At 31.0% G+C, this 20,605-nt stretch overlaps 1 protein-coding gene across 1 annotated transcript in view; it reads right to left on the minus strand.

The window, feature by feature from the left end:
• The window catches only part of LOC106466307 (histone-lysine N-methyltransferase setd3-like), a 32,229-nt gene extending 12,988 nt beyond the window's left edge, over positions 1-19,241 (minus strand). The window contains exons 1-5 of the mRNA XM_013926577.2: positions 19,154-19,241; positions 15,994-16,106; positions 11,472-11,567; positions 10,426-10,571; positions 4,885-4,957 (exon numbers count right to left, since the gene is read on the minus strand). Coding sequence (XP_013782031.1) covers positions 4,885-4,957; positions 10,426-10,571; positions 11,472-11,567; positions 15,994-16,102 — 424 coding nt within the window. The 5' untranslated portion in view covers positions 16,103-16,106; positions 19,154-19,241. The remainder of the gene's footprint in view (positions 1-4,884; positions 4,958-10,425; positions 10,572-11,471; positions 11,568-15,993; positions 16,107-19,153) is intronic.
• Positions 19,242-20,605: the final 1,364 nt, after the last annotated feature.

Genomic DNA, 20,605 nt, shown 5'->3' on the forward strand with positions numbered 1-20,605 from the left:
TATCTAAGCACTGCAAAATCTCTGAAAGATGAGTGGATAAATATAATCAAATATGTATCTGACACTGCTAAAGTATCAAATTTACCCTACTCTTTCTGCATGCATTTAATTTAAAGAAAAGAAATTACTTTTATGTACATATACAACATTACAATTCAACATAGTCAACCTGAAATGACATCTTTAAATGTTAATAATTTTTACAACAAATACAACACTCAAACACTAAACATTTGATGTTAAAACAGTAAATATTAATTTTTTTTCAACCTTAAATATTTTTTACAGTAATTAAATAACTGAAATATATTCATGTTACATAAAAGTCTTTGGGTATCGCAATATATAATCTACATACAATCTGAAAATTAAGCCTGAATTCAATTTGAAATATTGATAAATTATTTATTATCGGTACTTTATATTTGTCATGATTTGATAACTGGATGACTACTGTCATTTTACACAGTGTTTCTATTTACATCATAACTGTATAACAATGTTACTCGGTGATGGGGGGTGAAGTTTTTTGTCAGAAGTAGAGACTGTCAAAGATATTCAAATACTGAAAGCTAGACAAACAAAAATAAATGCCAGGTTATCTAAGAGTATATAGGATCATACAGAGAAGGTAGTGGACATGCTGTCAGAAAATGAGTCTGTACACCAGACAGTCTGGAGAAAATTGTGGAATGACAACTGTATCACTTAATGACCATTATTTTACACAACTGGAAATTGCCGGTTCACTGCCAATGGATTTCATGACTGCAAAGGGTTATTACCAACTAATTTAATGAGCCCAATTTAAAACTGAGAGTATGACCTTTTGATAGAAGTTCGGTTATATCAGGAGATATCAGTATAGGTGAAATAACACATCTAACTGCATTTACACAAAGAAGGTTTACTTCTCAATGACATATTATTACAGTATTAGATGGTCAAATGCAAGAACACATCTAATTACATTTCTACAAAGAAGGTCTACTCCTCAATGATATATTAGTACAGTATTAGACAGTCAAATGAAAGAACACATCTATTTGTGTTTCCATGAAGATGGTCTACTCCTCACTGACATATTAGTATAGTATTAGATGGTCAAATGAAAGAACACATCTAATTGTGTTTCCATGAAGAAGGTCTACTCCTCACTGACATATTAGTATAGTATTAGATGGTCAAAAAGAAGGTCTACTCCTCACTGACATATTAGTATAGTATTAGATGGTCAAATGAAAGAACACATCTAAAGAAGGTCTACTCCTCACTGACATATTAGTATAGTATTAGATGGTCAAATGAAAGAACACATCTACCAGTCCTTGTCATAATGCCTGATGTTATGCTGAAAGAAATGTAATGGACATACAGAAAAAGAAATACAAGAAGTCATGAAGTGGCAGACAAGAATTTGTGATCTAAAACCCATAAAACCTTTTAAACCACCATGCAACTGTATTAATGTCAGACAGGGCCATACTCAAAAATCAGTCTCTATTTTTTGCTTTTATTCTTTCAGGCAAACTAAACACAGGTTATAAAAACAAGGCACTGTCAATTAAAGTGATTCAATGAATGTATTCAGTGAATAAATAGTACTCCCAAACTATACTTTAGTTTCAACTCTGTTATTCATTTGGTAAAAGAACAATTTAACTATAAAACCATGTAACTTTAATATTTTGTAGTAGCTTATATTAATTCAAAAATATGTTTTTAATCAGATAACATAAATACCGACTAGCCTACAACCTACTAGATCAATATTTCAACCACTAAAAACGTGTTCACAACCTTCAGCATAAATAGGTGAGTAGGCAGTACCAAACAAGGTAAAAAACCCACTACGTACATTCATTTTCATGACTCTGACGATGTTCTATTTCATTTTTTAAACAGCTTGTTCATAGGATAACTTTGAAATTCAACTCACCACTGGTGGTTGATACATTTGATGGAAAAAAAAGTCTAATAATGAATAGTAGAGCAACGGCAACAATTGTAAACATCTTTAATGAATGTTTGGGAAATACACATATTCCATTTTCAGTAAATCTATCAAAATGACAAACTGAACAATCTTTAGAACAATTACTTATATAAAAATACAATGAATGGTATTAGAAAAATTATAAAACATTCAATTCAAAAGAGAGAGAGAGCTATTTGAAGAAAGAAAGGGAGAATGAGTTTGAATTTTTATTGAGGCTTGGATTTTTGCTCCTAATATGTAGACTTTCTTTTATCAACAGTTTGTGATCATTACATCCAAAAGTTAGAATTAAAAAGTTTACTAAGGATATGGGGTGCAATGATATTTCGTTGTAAAAATATACAAGAGAGTTAGGTGGAATTTGAAGTTTAAGTCCATTTCTGTTAGAAACTCCCATGTGTTCTAAGGTGCTTATTTGTAAATGGTAAGAAGTCTTGTTTATGTATGTGGCTTTACAGCTACCACATGTATGTTTATATACAACCTTTGAACATAACAGTGAAGGTAAATCATCTTTAGTTCTAAAAAAGCTACTGATACAAAGTGACAATTTGAAAGGAATACAGAGTTTAATCTGGTAGTAGGACCTGAGTAGCTTGTTGAGTTGGGTTTTAACAATAAAATTTTGTTTTCCAAGGTAAGCAATAACAAGTGTTAGAGGAAATTTAGAACATATTTGGATATTATTTGGTGTAGTTCTGTTCTTTGTGAGAAAGTTACATGTTAAGTTTTCTAGTAAGGCTGAAGGATACCTGTCAGATGTAAAAGACTGTTTAGTGTAAGTAGTAGTATTAATTGTTTTTTTTTGTGCTTGTAATTCATTGATGTCAAGGCTATCAAACATTGTGTGCAATCCATTGATATCGAGGCTACAGATATTTCTAGAAGGCCTGAGTGACAGACGTTTAAATAATGGCAACCAGACAAGCAGAAATGGAAAGAGTAAAAATTAAAGTCATGGGAAAGAGAAATTTGGTGAGAGAAAAGTTAGAAAATAAAAACTTAACCATCATAGGAGTGAAAGGTCTAACGGTTGATATGTTAGAGTGAGATTAATAGTTTGAAAGAGATAGGGAAAATCATTTGTTTTGTCAAAGGGTGTTTTAAGCTAATTGAACATGACTGTGTGGACTTTGACGATTAGAGCAGACGATTATTGGAAATACAGAATACAACTGTGGTAACTCACACGACAGGGTAAGTGAATTATATACAGATACCATTGCAATAAAAATAAAGAAAAAATAGGTTGGCTTGTCATCTGAATCCTAAAGCAATTGAACTGGCCTAAGTGGGTTTTTGGCAAGAAGAAGAGAACTGTATGGTGTTTAAGATACAACTATGATCTCCTTAGTGTAAAGAATTATATATATATACGTTTAACTTGTTTTTAATATAAATATTATTTTGAAAACAAGTGGAGTGCATGCTGTTTGTTTATTATAAAATTGATCATCAACAAGTCACAGACAACTACTGTAGAAGAGTCCTTAGCCAACACACACACAGAAACATTACTCTAAATATTACTAAAAATTAAGTTTCTGACAATACCAATTTTTTTCTTAAGGTGCTCTGAAGGAAAGTTATTTCATTATCAATAGAGATGTAATCCAAACAGACTGAGTAGGCCCTGTGAAGAAGAGTTAAGACTAAGTTTAGTTTGAATGATTTTGGCAGAAAACATTCAAAGTTTTCTTTTTGTTAACAAAGGTGCTAAATTTGTTGTCTTGTTTTTGAACTTGAATGACAAAGAAAGAAAATTTGTTCTGATTTTCAGTTTCATAAGTGAATTTTATGTTTGGGTGTTATATAAATATATAGGCAAGACTTCTCACCAGTTACAAATATGCTCCTTAAGAACACATGGGAGTTTCTAACAGAACTAGACTTAAACATCATATTCTACCTAACTGTCTTATATATTCTCACAACGAAATACCATCGCACACCATTTCCTTAGAAAACTTTTCAAATTCTAGCTTCTGGATGTAATGATCACAAACTGATGATAAAAGAAAGTATACATATTATAAACGAAAATTCAAGCCTCAACAGAAATAGAAACTCATTCCCCCTTGTTTTATTTGAATAGCTCTCTTTCTCTCTACTTTTCTTTTTAATTGATTGGTTTGGTTTGTTTTGAATTTTGTGCAAAGCTGCATGAGGGCTATCTGCACTAGCCTTCCATAATTTAGCAGTAAAAGACTAGAGGGAAGGCAGCTATTCATCACCACCAACTCTTGGGCTACTCTTTTACCAATGAATTGTGGTATTGACTGCCAGGCACATTTCAGTCCCCCTTGGTAGGAGATCTACACATAGATAATGAAACCCTGGGCCACCTCTAGTTCACTTGCTATGTTTGACGCTGCTAGCTCAAACAAAGAAGTTCACAAGCATATAGTATGAAATAATAGAGGATATAATGTTAACTTTTACCAATTCCAGTTATGGTAAGCCTTCTAGAAATAAAATAATGCTATTTGAAGCCTATTCCTATTCTTCTCTACTCTTTCAGACTAGGCCCCATTTTATTAATGTTTAGTTTCATAGCGAGTTTCTTTGTTTCAGATTTTTATACAATGCTACACAAGAACTATCTATGCACAGCCATTCCTAATTTCAACTGACAGGCTAGAGGAAAGGCAGCTAGTTAACAGTACCCACCATCACCTCTTGGGTTATTCTCGTCTGACTAAAGAGTATAATTCTATCATCACTCTTATAGTGAACCTTTGACCTCAAAGTGCAGAGTACATTTTTAAGGCAATAGGATATGAATGACGACCCTCTGGATTCACAGTACAAACATATTAACTACCATCCACACCCAGCCCCTCACAGTAAAACTGGATGATTATGTTAACAATGTTACATCTTACCTAATTTTGATTTCTGTGCTGTTGTAGTACTCATTATCAAATCTCGAGGTACAGTCAGGAAAACTTCACCTTCCTAACAGAAAAAACAATTTTATAAAACTTGTGAACATTTCTAATTTCAAAACTAATAGACTTTGATTACAGTTGTCTTAATCTTAAAGTACTTTATACCATCCATCATTCCAAACACAATGTGAGAAAAAAAGTTGTTGAAAGCATTAAAGTTATTTACTTAAGTTAGTAAATATTTATTTGAGCTTTCTTTAAAAAAAAAAAAGTTTTCAAACTAATGAAAGAATGACAGGTGCAGGATTTCTCTACAGGTTAGTATTAGGCAACAACACTAAATTCAAATCATACGAGTAAAAATTATGCTATGCTGTGCTATTTTATTATATATGGCTAACTTTTTAATTTGTGCTATTTTTAGTATTTCATGCTTACTTTGTTACCTGAGACCTTATTTCTATGTTTTAACTCTAATAAAACACCCAGGTTCATCAATTCAAACCACCATTTGTTTGGTTTGTTTAATTGCTGAATGAATACTGAATGAAAAAGTTTGAAACTTCATAACTTTCTACAGATTATGAAGCTTCTGGAAATAAAATATCTTATTTTCATAACATTTGTATCAAATTTGAGAAGATATCATATAATATTTTTTAAGAATCAATTAAATAAAGTTTTTAATTCTATAAGACTGCAAATATTTTCTGTCTTGAACTGAAAAACACCACATGCAGTTTCATGTGTTTTTGATCACTACTGTACACTAAAACAACTTTTTTCCATACCAAACTTATAAGCAAGTTGACTTTTTGTTAAATATTAAACAGAAAATTTAATGTATATAATACGCTTTTAAAGCCATTTTACATTCCTTAATATATATATATCTTTTAAATCTCTTATTAGCGATTTTCTTTTTCCATTTGAACAGATACTGATGCAATAATGCCTAATGTGAACACAGCAGCCTTGTCAGTGAAAAAAAGAAACTTGATACAATTGAGAGCAAAATTATCTAAGCCCACTTTATTTTGTTATGTGAAAGATATTCCTTTTCCTATCATACTGCAACGTTATCATTTAAATGAAGTAAAAAATGATAACTCCAGTTATTAAAAAAATGTAAACAAATATATTGTAATTATTCCCACTAATTACTGCTAAGTCCTCCTATATATTTTGTACAGAAAATGAGTGATTTCATCAACCTGTCTGGGGGTTAATTCTTGATAGTGAATGTTATAACAGCATATAATTACTTTACAATATGATGCAACCTGTAGATTCCATCAATACTGAACAGTACAAAAACAAGTCAGTACTTTGATGCTTAACTCTTTTCAAATGGGGTGGTAATTGTGACCGACCTTGTAACTAAAAAGTAACCATCAGTTTCCATACTATAATGTTTAATATGCATTGTATATCTTCACAAAATTTTGCAAGCTTTTATTATACGTTACAAGTCTTTTGTACATAAAAAATCTGGTTTTTTAATTAAGTATTTTTACTAAAGATCTGTCTGTAAATATAAGGAGTTAGAGTATTGACAACTTTAAATGCAAAGTGATATTCATATTAAACTTAAAAAATATTTTTCTTCATCTGAAAATTTTCAATTTACATTTACATAACCTCTCAAGTCTCCTAAGTAAATATCAAACGTTTTTTCTGGTAAAACTTTATATTTTATCTGTTATTTTCTCTACCCTAACTCTATACAGATTCAGCCAGTTGGACCAACCTCATAATCACCATAAAAGAAAATACAAAATAAACCTAAGTTACTCTTTTTATTCTATCTGGAATAAATGTAGATTGTAAAAGAAAACTACAAATGTTTATCCTAAATAGCTCAAAGCTCATAATAGTCTACACCTGTTCATACTTAATTTTATTGTTCTATGAGCCAAATCTAACTAATAATCCTGCCACACAAGTTGAAGGTAACTCACAAATGTGTAGCTCACATTACCATATTGAATGACGTAATACACAAGCTGCTCACGAGCATACCTCACAAAGAATTATTTTTTTCATTATCTTACCTAATCTAACCTAATATGTTTCTAATTTTTATATTTTAGTGTCTTTAATAACAATAAATAAAAAGATATACATAAAAGACAAAAATATGTACTTACTTTTGACCTCTTTTTTCGCTGTCAGTTGTCAATGAAATTTAAGACTACTTTTTCACAAATAACTTTTATTTAACAAAAGGATGCACCTAAGAACACAAAATAATATCACACACAAAGGAAACGATGTTCTATAACTATTATGATATAACTGACTTTCTAACTAAGACCAGAGGGGCTTAAAATAATTTCCTTAGCTGCTCAATCTGAACACCAAGATAAACTTTCAAACTGAAGATGAAATTGACAATACTCTGTTCTGAAAACAATGAAGTATTATATGTCATTTAACAGATTAAAACCTTGTTTTTATATTGGTTATAAATGATATAACTGAAAACCTCAGAAAGAATTACTGGCAATTTGTGCAAGAAAGGATGTAACAGGTAGGCATGGCAAGTGGGTATGATTTTCTAGTTTATAACTCTGTAAAAAAAAAAATAGTGAAGGCTATAAAAATTACAATACCTACATTATAATGAGTAATTTACATTCAATTTCATACTTCAAAGATGGATGGTAAATAAATTAGAGAAGAGAGAGAAAGGACCTAGAGAACAAATGTAACAATTCTCATACTAGGGTAGACTGAGAATTTATTTAAATAGTTTCTCATAAAATTAAGAACTTAAAAGTTATATAATATTGAAACTTGATTTATTAACTACATTTTGATGCCAAGTTTATTCATAAACATTGCTAATAAAGTAGTTTTATTCAAATTTGAACGCAACTCTGTAAAAAGTTGTAACACGTACATCTTCATCTACCATAAAGCGAGAGGGTTAATCTTATATAACCTCTCTAAATATGAAAATGTTATCACAAGATTATAGATGGAATTAAAGATTATAAATGTTGATAGTACTGAGAACAACAAAAAACAAAATTAAAACTTCTAATTTTCTCAACATATTTATTCTTCCTGGGCCAAGTAATTCAAAGAAAGTACAATAACTATTGTACAGGTCAGTGTCTTATTCAATGAAAAACTGCTAATCTTTTGAAGTGTTTAAAAAGTATTTTTTGTTTATTAAGTTTTGAAATCAACTCTTGTGATACAAAGCCATAGATCTTTTATTGGTATCTCAAAACCAAAGATTATGCATGATAAGAAATGCACAAATGGTTGACATTCCTAATATAAAAATATATGTAATGATTTTATATTTTGTTTGAATCTCATTAGTACAATTCATAGCTAAACAGTAAAGAAATAATATTAAATAATTGTGCTTTATAATTTGTGTATTAACAAACAATTTCCTAGGATTATTCATTCATTCTCTACCTCTATTTTAGTGTTTTACAAAACTACAAATCATGCTATAAACCCCATATCCAGCAATCTCAAAGCCAAATAGAATGTGCTTACTGTCTTGAAATAGAAATTAAAAGAAATACAATTTGTCTACTCAGCAGAGGCAACATATTTTATTGAATAAGCAAACAAATATCAATCAAAATTAATACAGTCACAAGGACTTTAGTTTATAAAATGATTATCATGTCTGAAAATTAGAGAAACTATATTTTAACAGCTATCATACTATAAAATGTCTTAAACATGGGAGTCTGACAGAAATTAATCTGGTCGGTAAAAAACCAATGTATGTATATTCACTTTTATGAATGAGTCAGAAATTAAGAGTACTGCTAACTTTTGTAACTTTCCTTACATGATAGTGTTGATATTTTAGGTAAATCTAATCTTGAACAAATATGGACCTATATGTGGAACTTTTTTGAACATAATGCCCAATTGGGATCCACTTAAAATGTGCAAGATTATGGAAAGCTAGAAAACACCACAGCTGTGACTGATAACAACTATTTTGCAGTACTATTATTTACTGCTTGTTTGTTTGTGGCCTTAGCATTATCATCTTACATGAATCCAAGACAAGAAATATAGTCAGTCACTGATCAAAAACCTGATGGATTTTAAGCAACAACCACAAATGTTTAGATAAGCTTGGTCATGTTGAACAGTCAAATATTAATATGGCTATGAGACGAAAACTTATTTTTCTTTAAGTAACTTCCTACATTATGCAAAACTATAAACTGTGAGCATATAATACATTTACCCTGAATGTACATAAAATACTGAATAGTTTGTACACAATAATGATTTACAATGGAGCAGTCATTCACATGCAGTGTTAGAAATGTATCACCATAACTTAGTCACAGTTGTAAAACATTTTTGGCCCCTAAAATGAAAACTTCACTTATCAAGTTAAATTGGTAATCACCAATATTATCTATTGAAAGCTATGGACTAACAAGTGAATTTGTAAGAAACAGAGAGAAAATACAAATGAACACCATGATACTTGATAAATAGCTATGAAATATATTGACATAAAATATGCATGCATTTATTTCCTTGTTTCCAACCTAGACCTGCAGCTTTCTCCTACATACCTAACTATAGTAAATTAATCTTTATCTGAAAATGACCATTTTTTGCTTTCTATTGGCTTTCAACTGGAAATGAACTGAGATCAGTTTAAAATCAAAACAATGAGGAAGCTTTTTGAGTATTCATTGTTTATACAGTACTTCACAGCCAGTTAATCTCCATACAATCAGCATTCCTTACTACAAGAAATGTTTTGTATGTTATAAGCTCATACTATGGTACAGTCATATAATTTTACACCACATGTTAATTTCCTAGCAGTGTCCAACCATTTCCATACACCAAATTTAACAGTATTATTTCAATTTTATGGTCCCCTGATATAATCCAAACATTTTAAAATGTTAATGTATGCACTAATAATGAATACAGGTTTTGACTAAGTAGATACCAAATCATATTGAAAGCAAAATAATACAAATAAGCTAACGTATCACATTTCCCATGGGAACATAACACAGTCACACAGGCTTTACCGATTTAAATCTAAAAAAAATTGAATAGCAAGCTACTAATAAAAATATATTTCTGTACAATTTATTAACTATGTAACTGTAAAAATAATTAATGAATACATTGACAGTAGTGCTTTTTGTTCATTTTGTTAACTATGTAAATTTAAAAATAATTAATGAAAACATTAAAAGTTGTGGCTATCTTTTTTTTTGTACATTTTACTAACTATGTAAATCTGTGAAAAATAATTCATGAATACAATAACACTACGAGTGAAACTTTTTGTACATTTTATTACCCAAGAAATAAAAATAACTGATGAATACACCATGACATTACTTTTGTTATGTTTATTTAAACAAGTAGCTTATGTTAGCTGAACAACACTGTGATGTTTTAACTAAGAAATACCTGAGGAAGATTAGATTAAAACATGAGGTATGAGGAAATATGTTGTATAAAAACATACTTAAAAGTATAAACACTAGAAATGATAATTCATACCTTCAGTTCACTTTTTGCTACAATACCATATTCTTCTTTATCCAAGGGCTGAATGGTGACTTTATCACTTTGAGTACCATGCTGTTTACACCATGCTAGAAACCCTTCCCAGTGGTTTTGTCGAACTGGTAGTGGCAACATGTACTCTATGATAAAAAATCACATATGAACAAATTATCAAGTTTTGTAAATTACTGAACATTTAAACATCTGTATGTGTGTACTACCTATATATATGGTATACTTTTGCTATTTATTACGTGTTGGAAGTTATGCAGTTTTTGCTGTCTTTCTTTTATCTTGAATTTATTATCACAGAATTTCAAATCAAATCACCCATTGCTTGAATGATAAAATCTTACAATTTACACACACAACTATTAGGAAAGAAACCAATATATAAAAATTTGGTTTAATTTGTAAAAAAAAAATTAATAATAATAATGAAACTTTGTATGTACTGAACAAATAAAATTATGTACATTTAAACACAAAAATAAAAAATACTATTAAAAATTAACCTAATTGGTTAATTCACTTTTACATTTTTAATTTTAATAACTTGAACTGCAACAAATTAAAGTGTCTTGTATTGCATAGTTAAACTACAAAACTGAACTTTTTAAACTTGTAGATCATCTGAAATTATTACAGAAAATATATCAGAGTTCAAAATTTAAAAAAAAAAATTAATTATGCCTACCACAAGTAGACATAACTTACTTGCACCAGAACATTTTAACTTGCACTAACCCTATACCTTAAATAAACTTTTCCATTTTACTTGTATTTGGTAATATCCTATTTGTGAAATACATGCATTATAGGGTAAATTTTGACCCTATATATATAAATATATACCCATGTATATATTTTACTAGATATTTATAACAGCATAGCAAGTAAAGAATACCAACATAAACATATAGCAAAATAACAAAAACAAAAATTTGATGACAAGGTTTTTACAAGTTAATATTTAAGTTATATCCTACACTAATCAATTAAACCATAAAGAATATCATTAAATCAGCATTTTAACATACCTTTTTCAATAGTACATATCTTTTGCAAAATCTTGGAAATTTCTCGATATTCTTCCCACTCTTGTTTAGGATTCTGTGGTGCCAAGGTTGTGCATTCTATACAAACCACACAAAGCCATATGGTGAGTATATATACATTTTATACAATTATATACATATGGCTGTAAGTTTTATGAAAAGAGAGCAAAAAACATATCCATTTAATATTTCTTTTGAATCATTTTATTCAGATATAATAAAAAAACACTTTTTAAAATTCATTTGATTCTGTCACCCAAATTAAATCACAATGATTTTGTTTTTTTCTGGCACAGCTTTGCTATGAAAAACAAGTGAAAATAGGCAAAAAGGAATGCATGTGATATATAAAAAAAAGACATTTAATGAAACCAGTTTTCAAAGAAACTGATAAAGAACAAATATTTTATTATCCTGCTACCTAGACAACAATATCATTATGACTAAACTTTTAAGAAATATTTGTTGCAAAAAAAATTTTCAAAAATGAAAAAGAACATATTGAGCATTAGCGCATTAAATTATTGCCATTTCTTTCAATAGTACCTTCAGTGTCTTAATATAACCAGAACTATTTCACTGTGTTCAATTTTTGTTTCTCTGTAAATCTCATTAGAAACTAGTAAACGGTCACTACACTCCCTGATGTATGAACTTTCTTATTAGGATAAAAATTAATCACACAAGTTTTAAGATGAGTGTTGGATATACAAGATTGTTTAGTTTACGAGTTATTATTCAGTTTATTTAATGATTTAATATTAATGATTATTTAGTTTTCATAACAAGAATGTTAAAAGTAATTATTTTAAAGGGGATAGTTATGACAAATTTCGTTACATAACTTGGTAAGAGTTGTATGTTATGTGTGTAGTTCAACTGTTGTAATTTAACGTCACAGAGTCTCATAGTTTGTAGAAAGTTCTAGGTCTCAGTTGGACCACGTATATATATAGGCAACGAATTGAGTGTTAGTGAAGTTTAGTCAGAAAATGTTAAGTTGGTGAAAGTGAAGTTAGACTGCATGATTGTTAGTTTAGTCATAACAGGCAATATTTAAAGTGAGTTTCACAGTGTAATAACAGAGATTAAGGAGAATGATTTGTGTTGTAAAAGAGTATTATAAAGTAATTGAACCCACCTGTGTGGACTCTGAACAAAAAGTAGACAATTATTTGAAGTTTTGGATTGAACTATGGTAACCCACGGAGTAACATAAGTGAATCTATCAAAGATTGTGCAGAAAGAAACAGAGGAAACAGTAAGAAACAGCAAATAGATCAGCACTGATAAATCATCCACCAGAAGATAAATTTTAAGGGTGAATAATAAACAAAAGTGAGCAAGAAGACAGACTAGTCTGCAAGAAGAAACCTGCCTGGACAAAAACCACACACAAAGATGAAAATGTGCAGCATCTTGGTAAATGATGGATGTCTAAAGGTGAAATAAAAAGGAACCTCCAAAATGAAATAGGCAGAGGCCCCAGGATCACTGACAGGTGAAGGAATGAAAATTATATTTGAGCTGGCCAAACAGAAGAACCTGGTGAGGGGTGGTGTAAAATAAAGACAGCACCCTGGGAAGAAATTGAAAGGAAAAGAAGAAGGAACAGCCCAGACTCAGAGGGAATATTGTTAGGACCATGGAGTCTGGGACTGGTTACCAAAAATTGGAAGATTGGTGTAAAGGGGAAGATACAAATGCACTAATTAAAGGACTCCCAAAGTAGGAACAAATCTACAGAAGACTACTCTTTCTGAAGGATTCACTCCAGGCGTGACAGCCTATCTGTCATCAAATTATAAGCTACCAGAACATGGAAGGCCAACAACCAGATGTTGTTGTCATAAGCCTGAAAGTGGAACTCAACAACAAGAAGCAGATATCCTGAGAGTAAGTACCTCTTTGTCAGTTGATGTAAGAAACAGCAATAGATTTGTTGAAATAGATCATATCAAGATAATCAGATAGTTGTAACAAAAGAAGGTGCCAGGTCTATTGAACTGCCCATATATCAAGATGTTTGATCTCTAAACACTTAAAGGGTGAAGGTGCCCCACCCTGGCTAAAGAAATATCTGGGAATAGGTGGAAGTCTGAGTGTGGTGGAAAAAGATGGGTGCTTAGAGTTGTGAGGAAAATTTTGAGCAACAATAAAAGCAAGAGGAAAAGAGATGGAGGTAGAGATACAAGAGAAGAGAGAGGATCACAGAATATATTCCGATGATTTGCCAGAATCCACTACAGGGGACACAAAAAAAAGCAAAAATATATAAAAAAAGACAATTTCATGCATAGGAAGAAAAGGAGAAAGGAGAGCATTGGAAACGAGAAGCTCCAGGTTTTGGAAATGTAAAGGATAAAGTTGATATCCACCCATCAAATGAGATGAAAATGGCTCTAAAATGAATTAGACATTGAACAGGAGTCAATAGTGACTCAGAAGCCTAACCAAGCAACCCATATGGTTGATATCTATATTCTAATGCTAATTTCATCACAGACTGGCACAGAACATATTATTATATATAGGGGTGGAACTTCATTCAAAGGCTTGATGCATGAACAAAAACTTTCTTGAAATAGGTGATTTGTCCAAGATAATTCAGGCACCCTCCATGTTTCAAAAATATTTGCCTAAATAAACTGTTTCTCACTATATTTTTAAGTATTTGCCCATATTTACTGGCATGTTCTCATGTATTACAATAGGCTTTTTTTTCTCAAAAAGTGAAAATAACAAACTGCCTTTTTTTTATCTCTTTTCCAAAAAAAAAAACCTGACACAGAAGGGGTTAATAAGTATAATATCATCTGAATGGCTTGTACAACCAAAGCTACAAATTAAGTTGTACAGCAAGTTACCAATAACATACACATACATTTTTTTTTTAATTAGACATTACAACATTATAGGACCTGAAATGCAAATGACTGGCCATTCATCTCATGTTTATAAATAAAGATTTGATACAGGTAGCTTTACCTCATTAAAACTGAAGAAAATTCATTTCCATATATAGTATAGTCACCATAAACAGCAAGGGCAGCATGATATTGATGTTATATGCTGTTTCTGGAATATTTTTAGTCTACATTCACATCTCAGGACCATCCCACATGTGCTCAATAGGATTGAGGTCTGGTGAGCATGCAAGTCACTCTATTCAATTAATATCCTCTTCTTAAAAAAAATGTGTCAACTAGCTTAGCATAGTAAGAGTGCACATTACCCTTCTTTAGTCCAAAATCAGTGCCAATTTCAATAGTACATGCCAGCATGAAAGGTTATAAAATATGTTCCCTAGTACCAATCTATATGGTGTGGAGGCTAATACTTCTAACCAATGCTTATTCCTTGCCACTATATTTCCATTACCACCATTGTATCACATTATTCTATGAAAATGAGGTTGAATCTGGTTCAAGATTCTCTTCAATCAAGTGCATACTTATTATCTGGCTGCAAGGTGAAGAAAACACATCTGTAAAAAAAGAATATTGCTTCAAATGTCATTAGTCCAGTGGTCATGTTCTTTAGATCATTGCAGGCAAGCTATCTTGTGTGTTGCTCTCAACAGAATTTACCTCTTTGGTAAATAGAACTTTTTAAACTGGAGTCTAACCTATCTTTTTCAAATTTTAAACTTAATTCCTCTCGTTCTTTTATACATAGAACATATAACAAAAATATATTAGGTCTTTATCCTATCAATCCCCTAGACAATCTTGAAAACTTCTACAAGATCACCTCATACTCTATTCTTCTTAATAGAAAATAAAAGATCTTAACATATCTTTATAAACCTTCCAACCCAGGATTCATCCTAGTAGCCCTCCTCTCAATCATTTTCAGTAAGGCAGTATCCTGTTTTAGATAAGCAAGTACAAACTGTACACAGTATTCCCCATGAGGCCTAACTACTGATTTGTATAGATATAATTATCTTTTATAACAAGTAATCAATATATCTATAAATACACCCTAATATTATATTAGGTTTACTATTAACCAAGAAGTATGAACAATGTGAAGTACTTTAAACTCAGCGATTCACTTTAAAGTGATAACTGATATAAGGCTGTATAAGACCAATGAATGAGCTGCATGAACAACTGTTTGCACTTCAGATCCCAAATAATAATCAATCCTTGACTTTCATAACAATGAACTGACACAAGCAAAGAACAGCCTTATCTTGAAGATAAGTTATTTTGCTTTAAAAATTAGAAACTTAGAAAACATTATAATTAAGCATCTGAAACATCAAATGCTTCAAAATACTAAATCACTACAAAAAGAACAAAAACCTGATTTGGTGGGGTTTATACTGCATGAGTAATTTACCAGTATAAGATAAATATGTGTAAAGATGATCACGAAATACTTAGCAAAATTAAAAGAATATAGTAAAGTTCAATCCTAACTGTCATAACAAATAAAGACTAAAATTCACATGTATTGTAAATTTCATCTTAACAAATGATTGTTGTTCCCTTACTTTGCAGAACTTGGTCCACCAGTTCATTCAGCTGAATTCTAGCCTGTGGTAAAATCTTTTTTCCTCTGAAGTTCAGGGCACTCTTGTGTTTTTTCTTATTTTTTGCCATTTTTCTGTAATTATATTCCAAATTTCAAATTATTAACATGAAAGTCAAAGCAAACTTTTAAATATCAAAATTTAACCATGACTCTGTAGCCAGATGATTCATTTCCTTAAATGCATTAATCTGTTTATAATTGGTTGGATCCAGGAGTGAAATTCTGCTGGTACTCACCAGTACTGAGTATCAGAACTTGTTTTTTAAGGCATTACTATTAGTGGGACTTATTTTAGCTGCTGTTTTGGATATGTGTGCTTTCCATTGTTCTGTCAGAAAGCATTTATTCATTGACACTCAAATTGTCGTTTTTTATGTTTACATGTAGATTATTTTTCTTCTTTTCAAAAATATGTCCAGTTCACCCAACTGAATACCTCTACTTTTTTTTTGAGAATTTCACCCCTGGTTGAATCTTAAAACATCTGACTTGATATACAATTCTACATACCAGAAATAACTGTAAGGGAAAATATATATATATATATATTAGCAATAGATTGATTTTAATTGGCATTACACATTAATCTTTAAATATTTATCTGGCTAGATTTCTCATTTAATACTATATGGTTAGTTTACCCAATAGTTAAAATCTGAAAAGAAAAGTACAATATGCAAAGAAATTGCTATTTATCTTATATAAAAATCAATCTTTTAAAACAATTTAGTGATGAATTAACAATGTCAGACAATGAGGTATATTACACTTGATACTGAAAGCTATATGAAAGCTTTAATCTTAGAAGAAAGTAGTTTTGACAAATAGCACTGTTACCTAATAATACGTGAACAAAAGATTCAACTTCAGTTCAACTGCAAGACATCTAACTTAACCAAATGTCATCAACTCAAAAAAATTCAAGTAAACATTCACTGGCCTAATGTTTATAATAAAAATTAATGACATTATGCTCATATTTTCTTATTCATTCTTAATAATTATCCCATCTTAATTTCAAATCAGACGAGTGTAAAACTAACAGTTTAGATCCATATTCTGTATGCACGGATCCCTGCCCAGGAAATCTTGATTTTGATATCAGAATATGTCAGTTGGACTGACAAAATTGGCAGCCAAAAATTCCATCTAAAGTGCTATTTTATATGCAGTACCTAACAGAAGCATTTAGTGTATGATGCTCAGTTACTGAATAATTTATAGCATGTAAACTCTAAGAACTCATGCATTGTTTTAATTAATAGGCATGTAACATTTTCATGTTATGAAATAAACTGAACTTTGGTAAGAATCTTTATTTGCAAAAAAAAACTTTGCTTATAACTGGCACTACTGATGTTATGGGTAATCAAGTTTTAAAACATTTCAAAGTTTGGAGAAGTTTTGACTGTCAGTTCTACCCAATCTAGTGGCAAACTGTGAGCAAGTATACTAATGATCTGAAGAGTGTTCAAGTTTTCATTCATCTAAAACTAAATCAAATGCATAATACCTACAAGCCTTACTATACCCCAGGTGATCTCTTTGACAAAGTATTAATAGAAATGGAATGCCTTTAAATCCAAGTCATCATGCTGACAGTCAGTCCCACAACAAATGTTAGAAAACAAACCCCTTAAGCATCTCATTACTACATTTCTTAATAAGCAAAATACATATTTATTACCACTTCATAATTTGTAGCACTAAAGCTATTTCCCATCCCCTGCTTTACCTCCATCATTTTAATCAGTATCCAATTTAGTAAATAATCTCTTGTGTAGCACTAAAAGTCAAGATACACATTTTCATCCAAGATGCATCTTCCAAATAAATGCAAACCCTATCAAAAATTTCAACTAGTAAAGCTCTTAAGAAAACTTTTCTAGAACTATACTATGAATTATATGCCAACCTTCCAAATTACTCCTGACAATAAATTCATTCAAGAATCTTGCTAACAGTAAAGGTCATAATTTTCCAAGTTCTTTTCTTGTCTTATTCTTTTTTTAGTTTTTCAACAGTCAGGTATTTCCTAAATGCCTTTCTTTTTTCAAAATAACAGTTCAAAGCCTCATTTACTCTTTACTAAGTTTCTTGAAGGTTTAGGATTAATCTTGTCAGGAATCAAACTGCACTCTCTAAATGTTTTCCAATTTTCCTTCAAAATAAAGATTAAAGAAAAATTCTCCCTATCTTTAAAAAAATTGAAGAGGCTGGAAATATTCTTTTTCTTAATCATTAAATACACTAATAAAATATGTTTGGTACTTCACTCATATTCTTTTCCCCTATGGAAAGGTTCCCTTTAAAACTTCTCTAAAGGACCAGCATGGTTTCATCTGGTGAAAATCTTGTTTCACAAATCTTTCAATCTTTTTAGAAAACATTACTGCTTATGTTGATGAGAGTAAAGGTGTGAATTTGGTAAGCTTTAGATGAAGTATCACATAAAAGACTAGTATAGAAAAATATCTCTGTGGCTGTGGAAGATGAGTTAGTTCAGGGTTGGTTAGAAAAGAGGAAGCAGAGTTGTAATAAATAGAGTTCTGTGAAACTGGCTTGGTGTTGCAAATGGGGTACCTCAGAACTCTGTACTGAAACCTCACCACTTTTTTGATATACATTAACAATATTGATAAGGGAATGGTAAACAAATTTGTCAAGTTTCCTAACGATGTTAATGTTTTGGGTGTAATTGGCTGTGAGAAGTATGTTATTGTTTTAGATTTACAAAGGGATTTACATCATTTGGTGAATTGTGCAAATAAAATAGCACATAAAATTCAAATATGTTAAGTGAAACTGAAAGATAATGCATGTGCTTTATCATAATTTAAGCTACAAGTATAATTACCACTTTAGTTTAAATTTAATGGAATTCAACTCCAGTGTTAGTAAGTAAGCGTTACTCAACTTCTGTTACTGTTAGTGATACTGTTATTGTTAAGTGCTATTCTAAAATAGTGTAAACAACTGGGCTATTTACTCCATCTTTAACCTCTAAAATTTTATTTCTATTATAATTTCTTGAACATATGTTATTTAAGATACAATTGTTGTACTTTAGGGTTTTTTACTTTAATCTCATCTGTTGTGCTCTCCTTACAATACTATACCTCTTTCTTCCAACGACACATAAACGAGTTAATTTCGATATCCACACTATTCTCCGCACACGATTAGATTCTTACCCCTTCACACGCTATCTTAACAGCGCCATCTAAACACAAACATTGTCTTAAGACGTAATGCACATAAATCGCTTTTATTGTTATTATTATCATATTTCTACTTATCAGTTGTTACCTTTCGATTATTAGACCGAAGCGCTTATCCTACAAATTCTGATTTTTTTTTGCTTTTGTAAACACCCTGATTAATGACGTCTATCACTGCAGAAGTCTATCACTGAAATATTGGTCATTGTCTGAGTAAAAGGAATCCAGTTAATATTTTCAAAGCCCCCAGTGGCACAGCGGAATGTCTGCGGACTTACAACGCTAGAAACCGGGTTTCGATACCCGTGGTGGGCAGAGCACAGATGGCCTTTGCGTAGCTTTGTGAATATTAATTAAAAACAAACAAACAAACAATATTTTCAAGTGTTCAAGCTACGAAGTAGGATATTTCTCACTGTAAAAAGAATAATAACTAGGAGTTACACCCTCACCAGTAAGATTATTCAATAATTGCACCATAAATGTTCTATGGCCTGGCATAGCGTGGTTGTTTTTTGGGCGCTCGACTCGTAACTTGAGGGTCGTGGGTTCTAATCCCCCTCACGGAATATGCTCGTCCTTTTAGCCGTGGGGGCGTTACAAAGTGACGCTTAACCCCACTATTCGTTGGTAAAGGAGTAGCCCAAGAGCTGGCAGTGGGTGGTACTGACTAGCTACATTCTCTTTTAGGGATGGCCATCACAGATAACTCTCTAGTAGCTTTGCGCAAAATTCCAAACATATCTAACCAAACTAAGTGTTTTATGAACTTTAATGGTTAGATAAACCGTCATTCTATGATAATACGACTACACAGCTGAAATTAATGCTTGACTAAACCAGAAAGTTAAGTACATTATATTAAAATGATTTTGAATATGCAAATTCGCAAGTCACATGAAAATCACAATATAAAGTCGACGTGGAAAAGAATGTATCAGAACTATATTTTCACATTGTTTGGCTTTTTGTAGGTAGTCTAATGACACCAAAAGGAAGGATATCTAACAGCACTTTCCAACACAGAATATTCACACACACACACACACCCAGATCATAACACTACTGTTACGCCTCCAGTCGTTAGCTAATTTTCCGTAAATTCGTTCCGACGAAACTTTAGCGACACAAGTCCTTTCTTAAATAAAACTGGTTTATTCTTTCCGAATACAACTTTACGATACACTTAATTTCAACAACGCTCTGTAACAAACGCTATAATTCTCATGTGCTTAACAATATTCTCTCTGACTGCAGTTCAATTACTCATTACCTCTCCGTCGCTTTGTGGCCAGTCTTATATATATACAAGACTACACTATATCTAGTAATCTCCCGACAATTCACGAA

This window comes from Limulus polyphemus, unplaced genomic scaffold (genome assembly GCF_000517525.1).
Source record: "Limulus polyphemus unplaced genomic scaffold, Limulus_polyphemus-2.1.2 Scaffold2217, whole genome shotgun sequence".
NCBI classification, from domain to species: domain Eukaryota; kingdom Metazoa; phylum Arthropoda; class Merostomata; order Xiphosura; family Limulidae; genus Limulus; species Limulus polyphemus.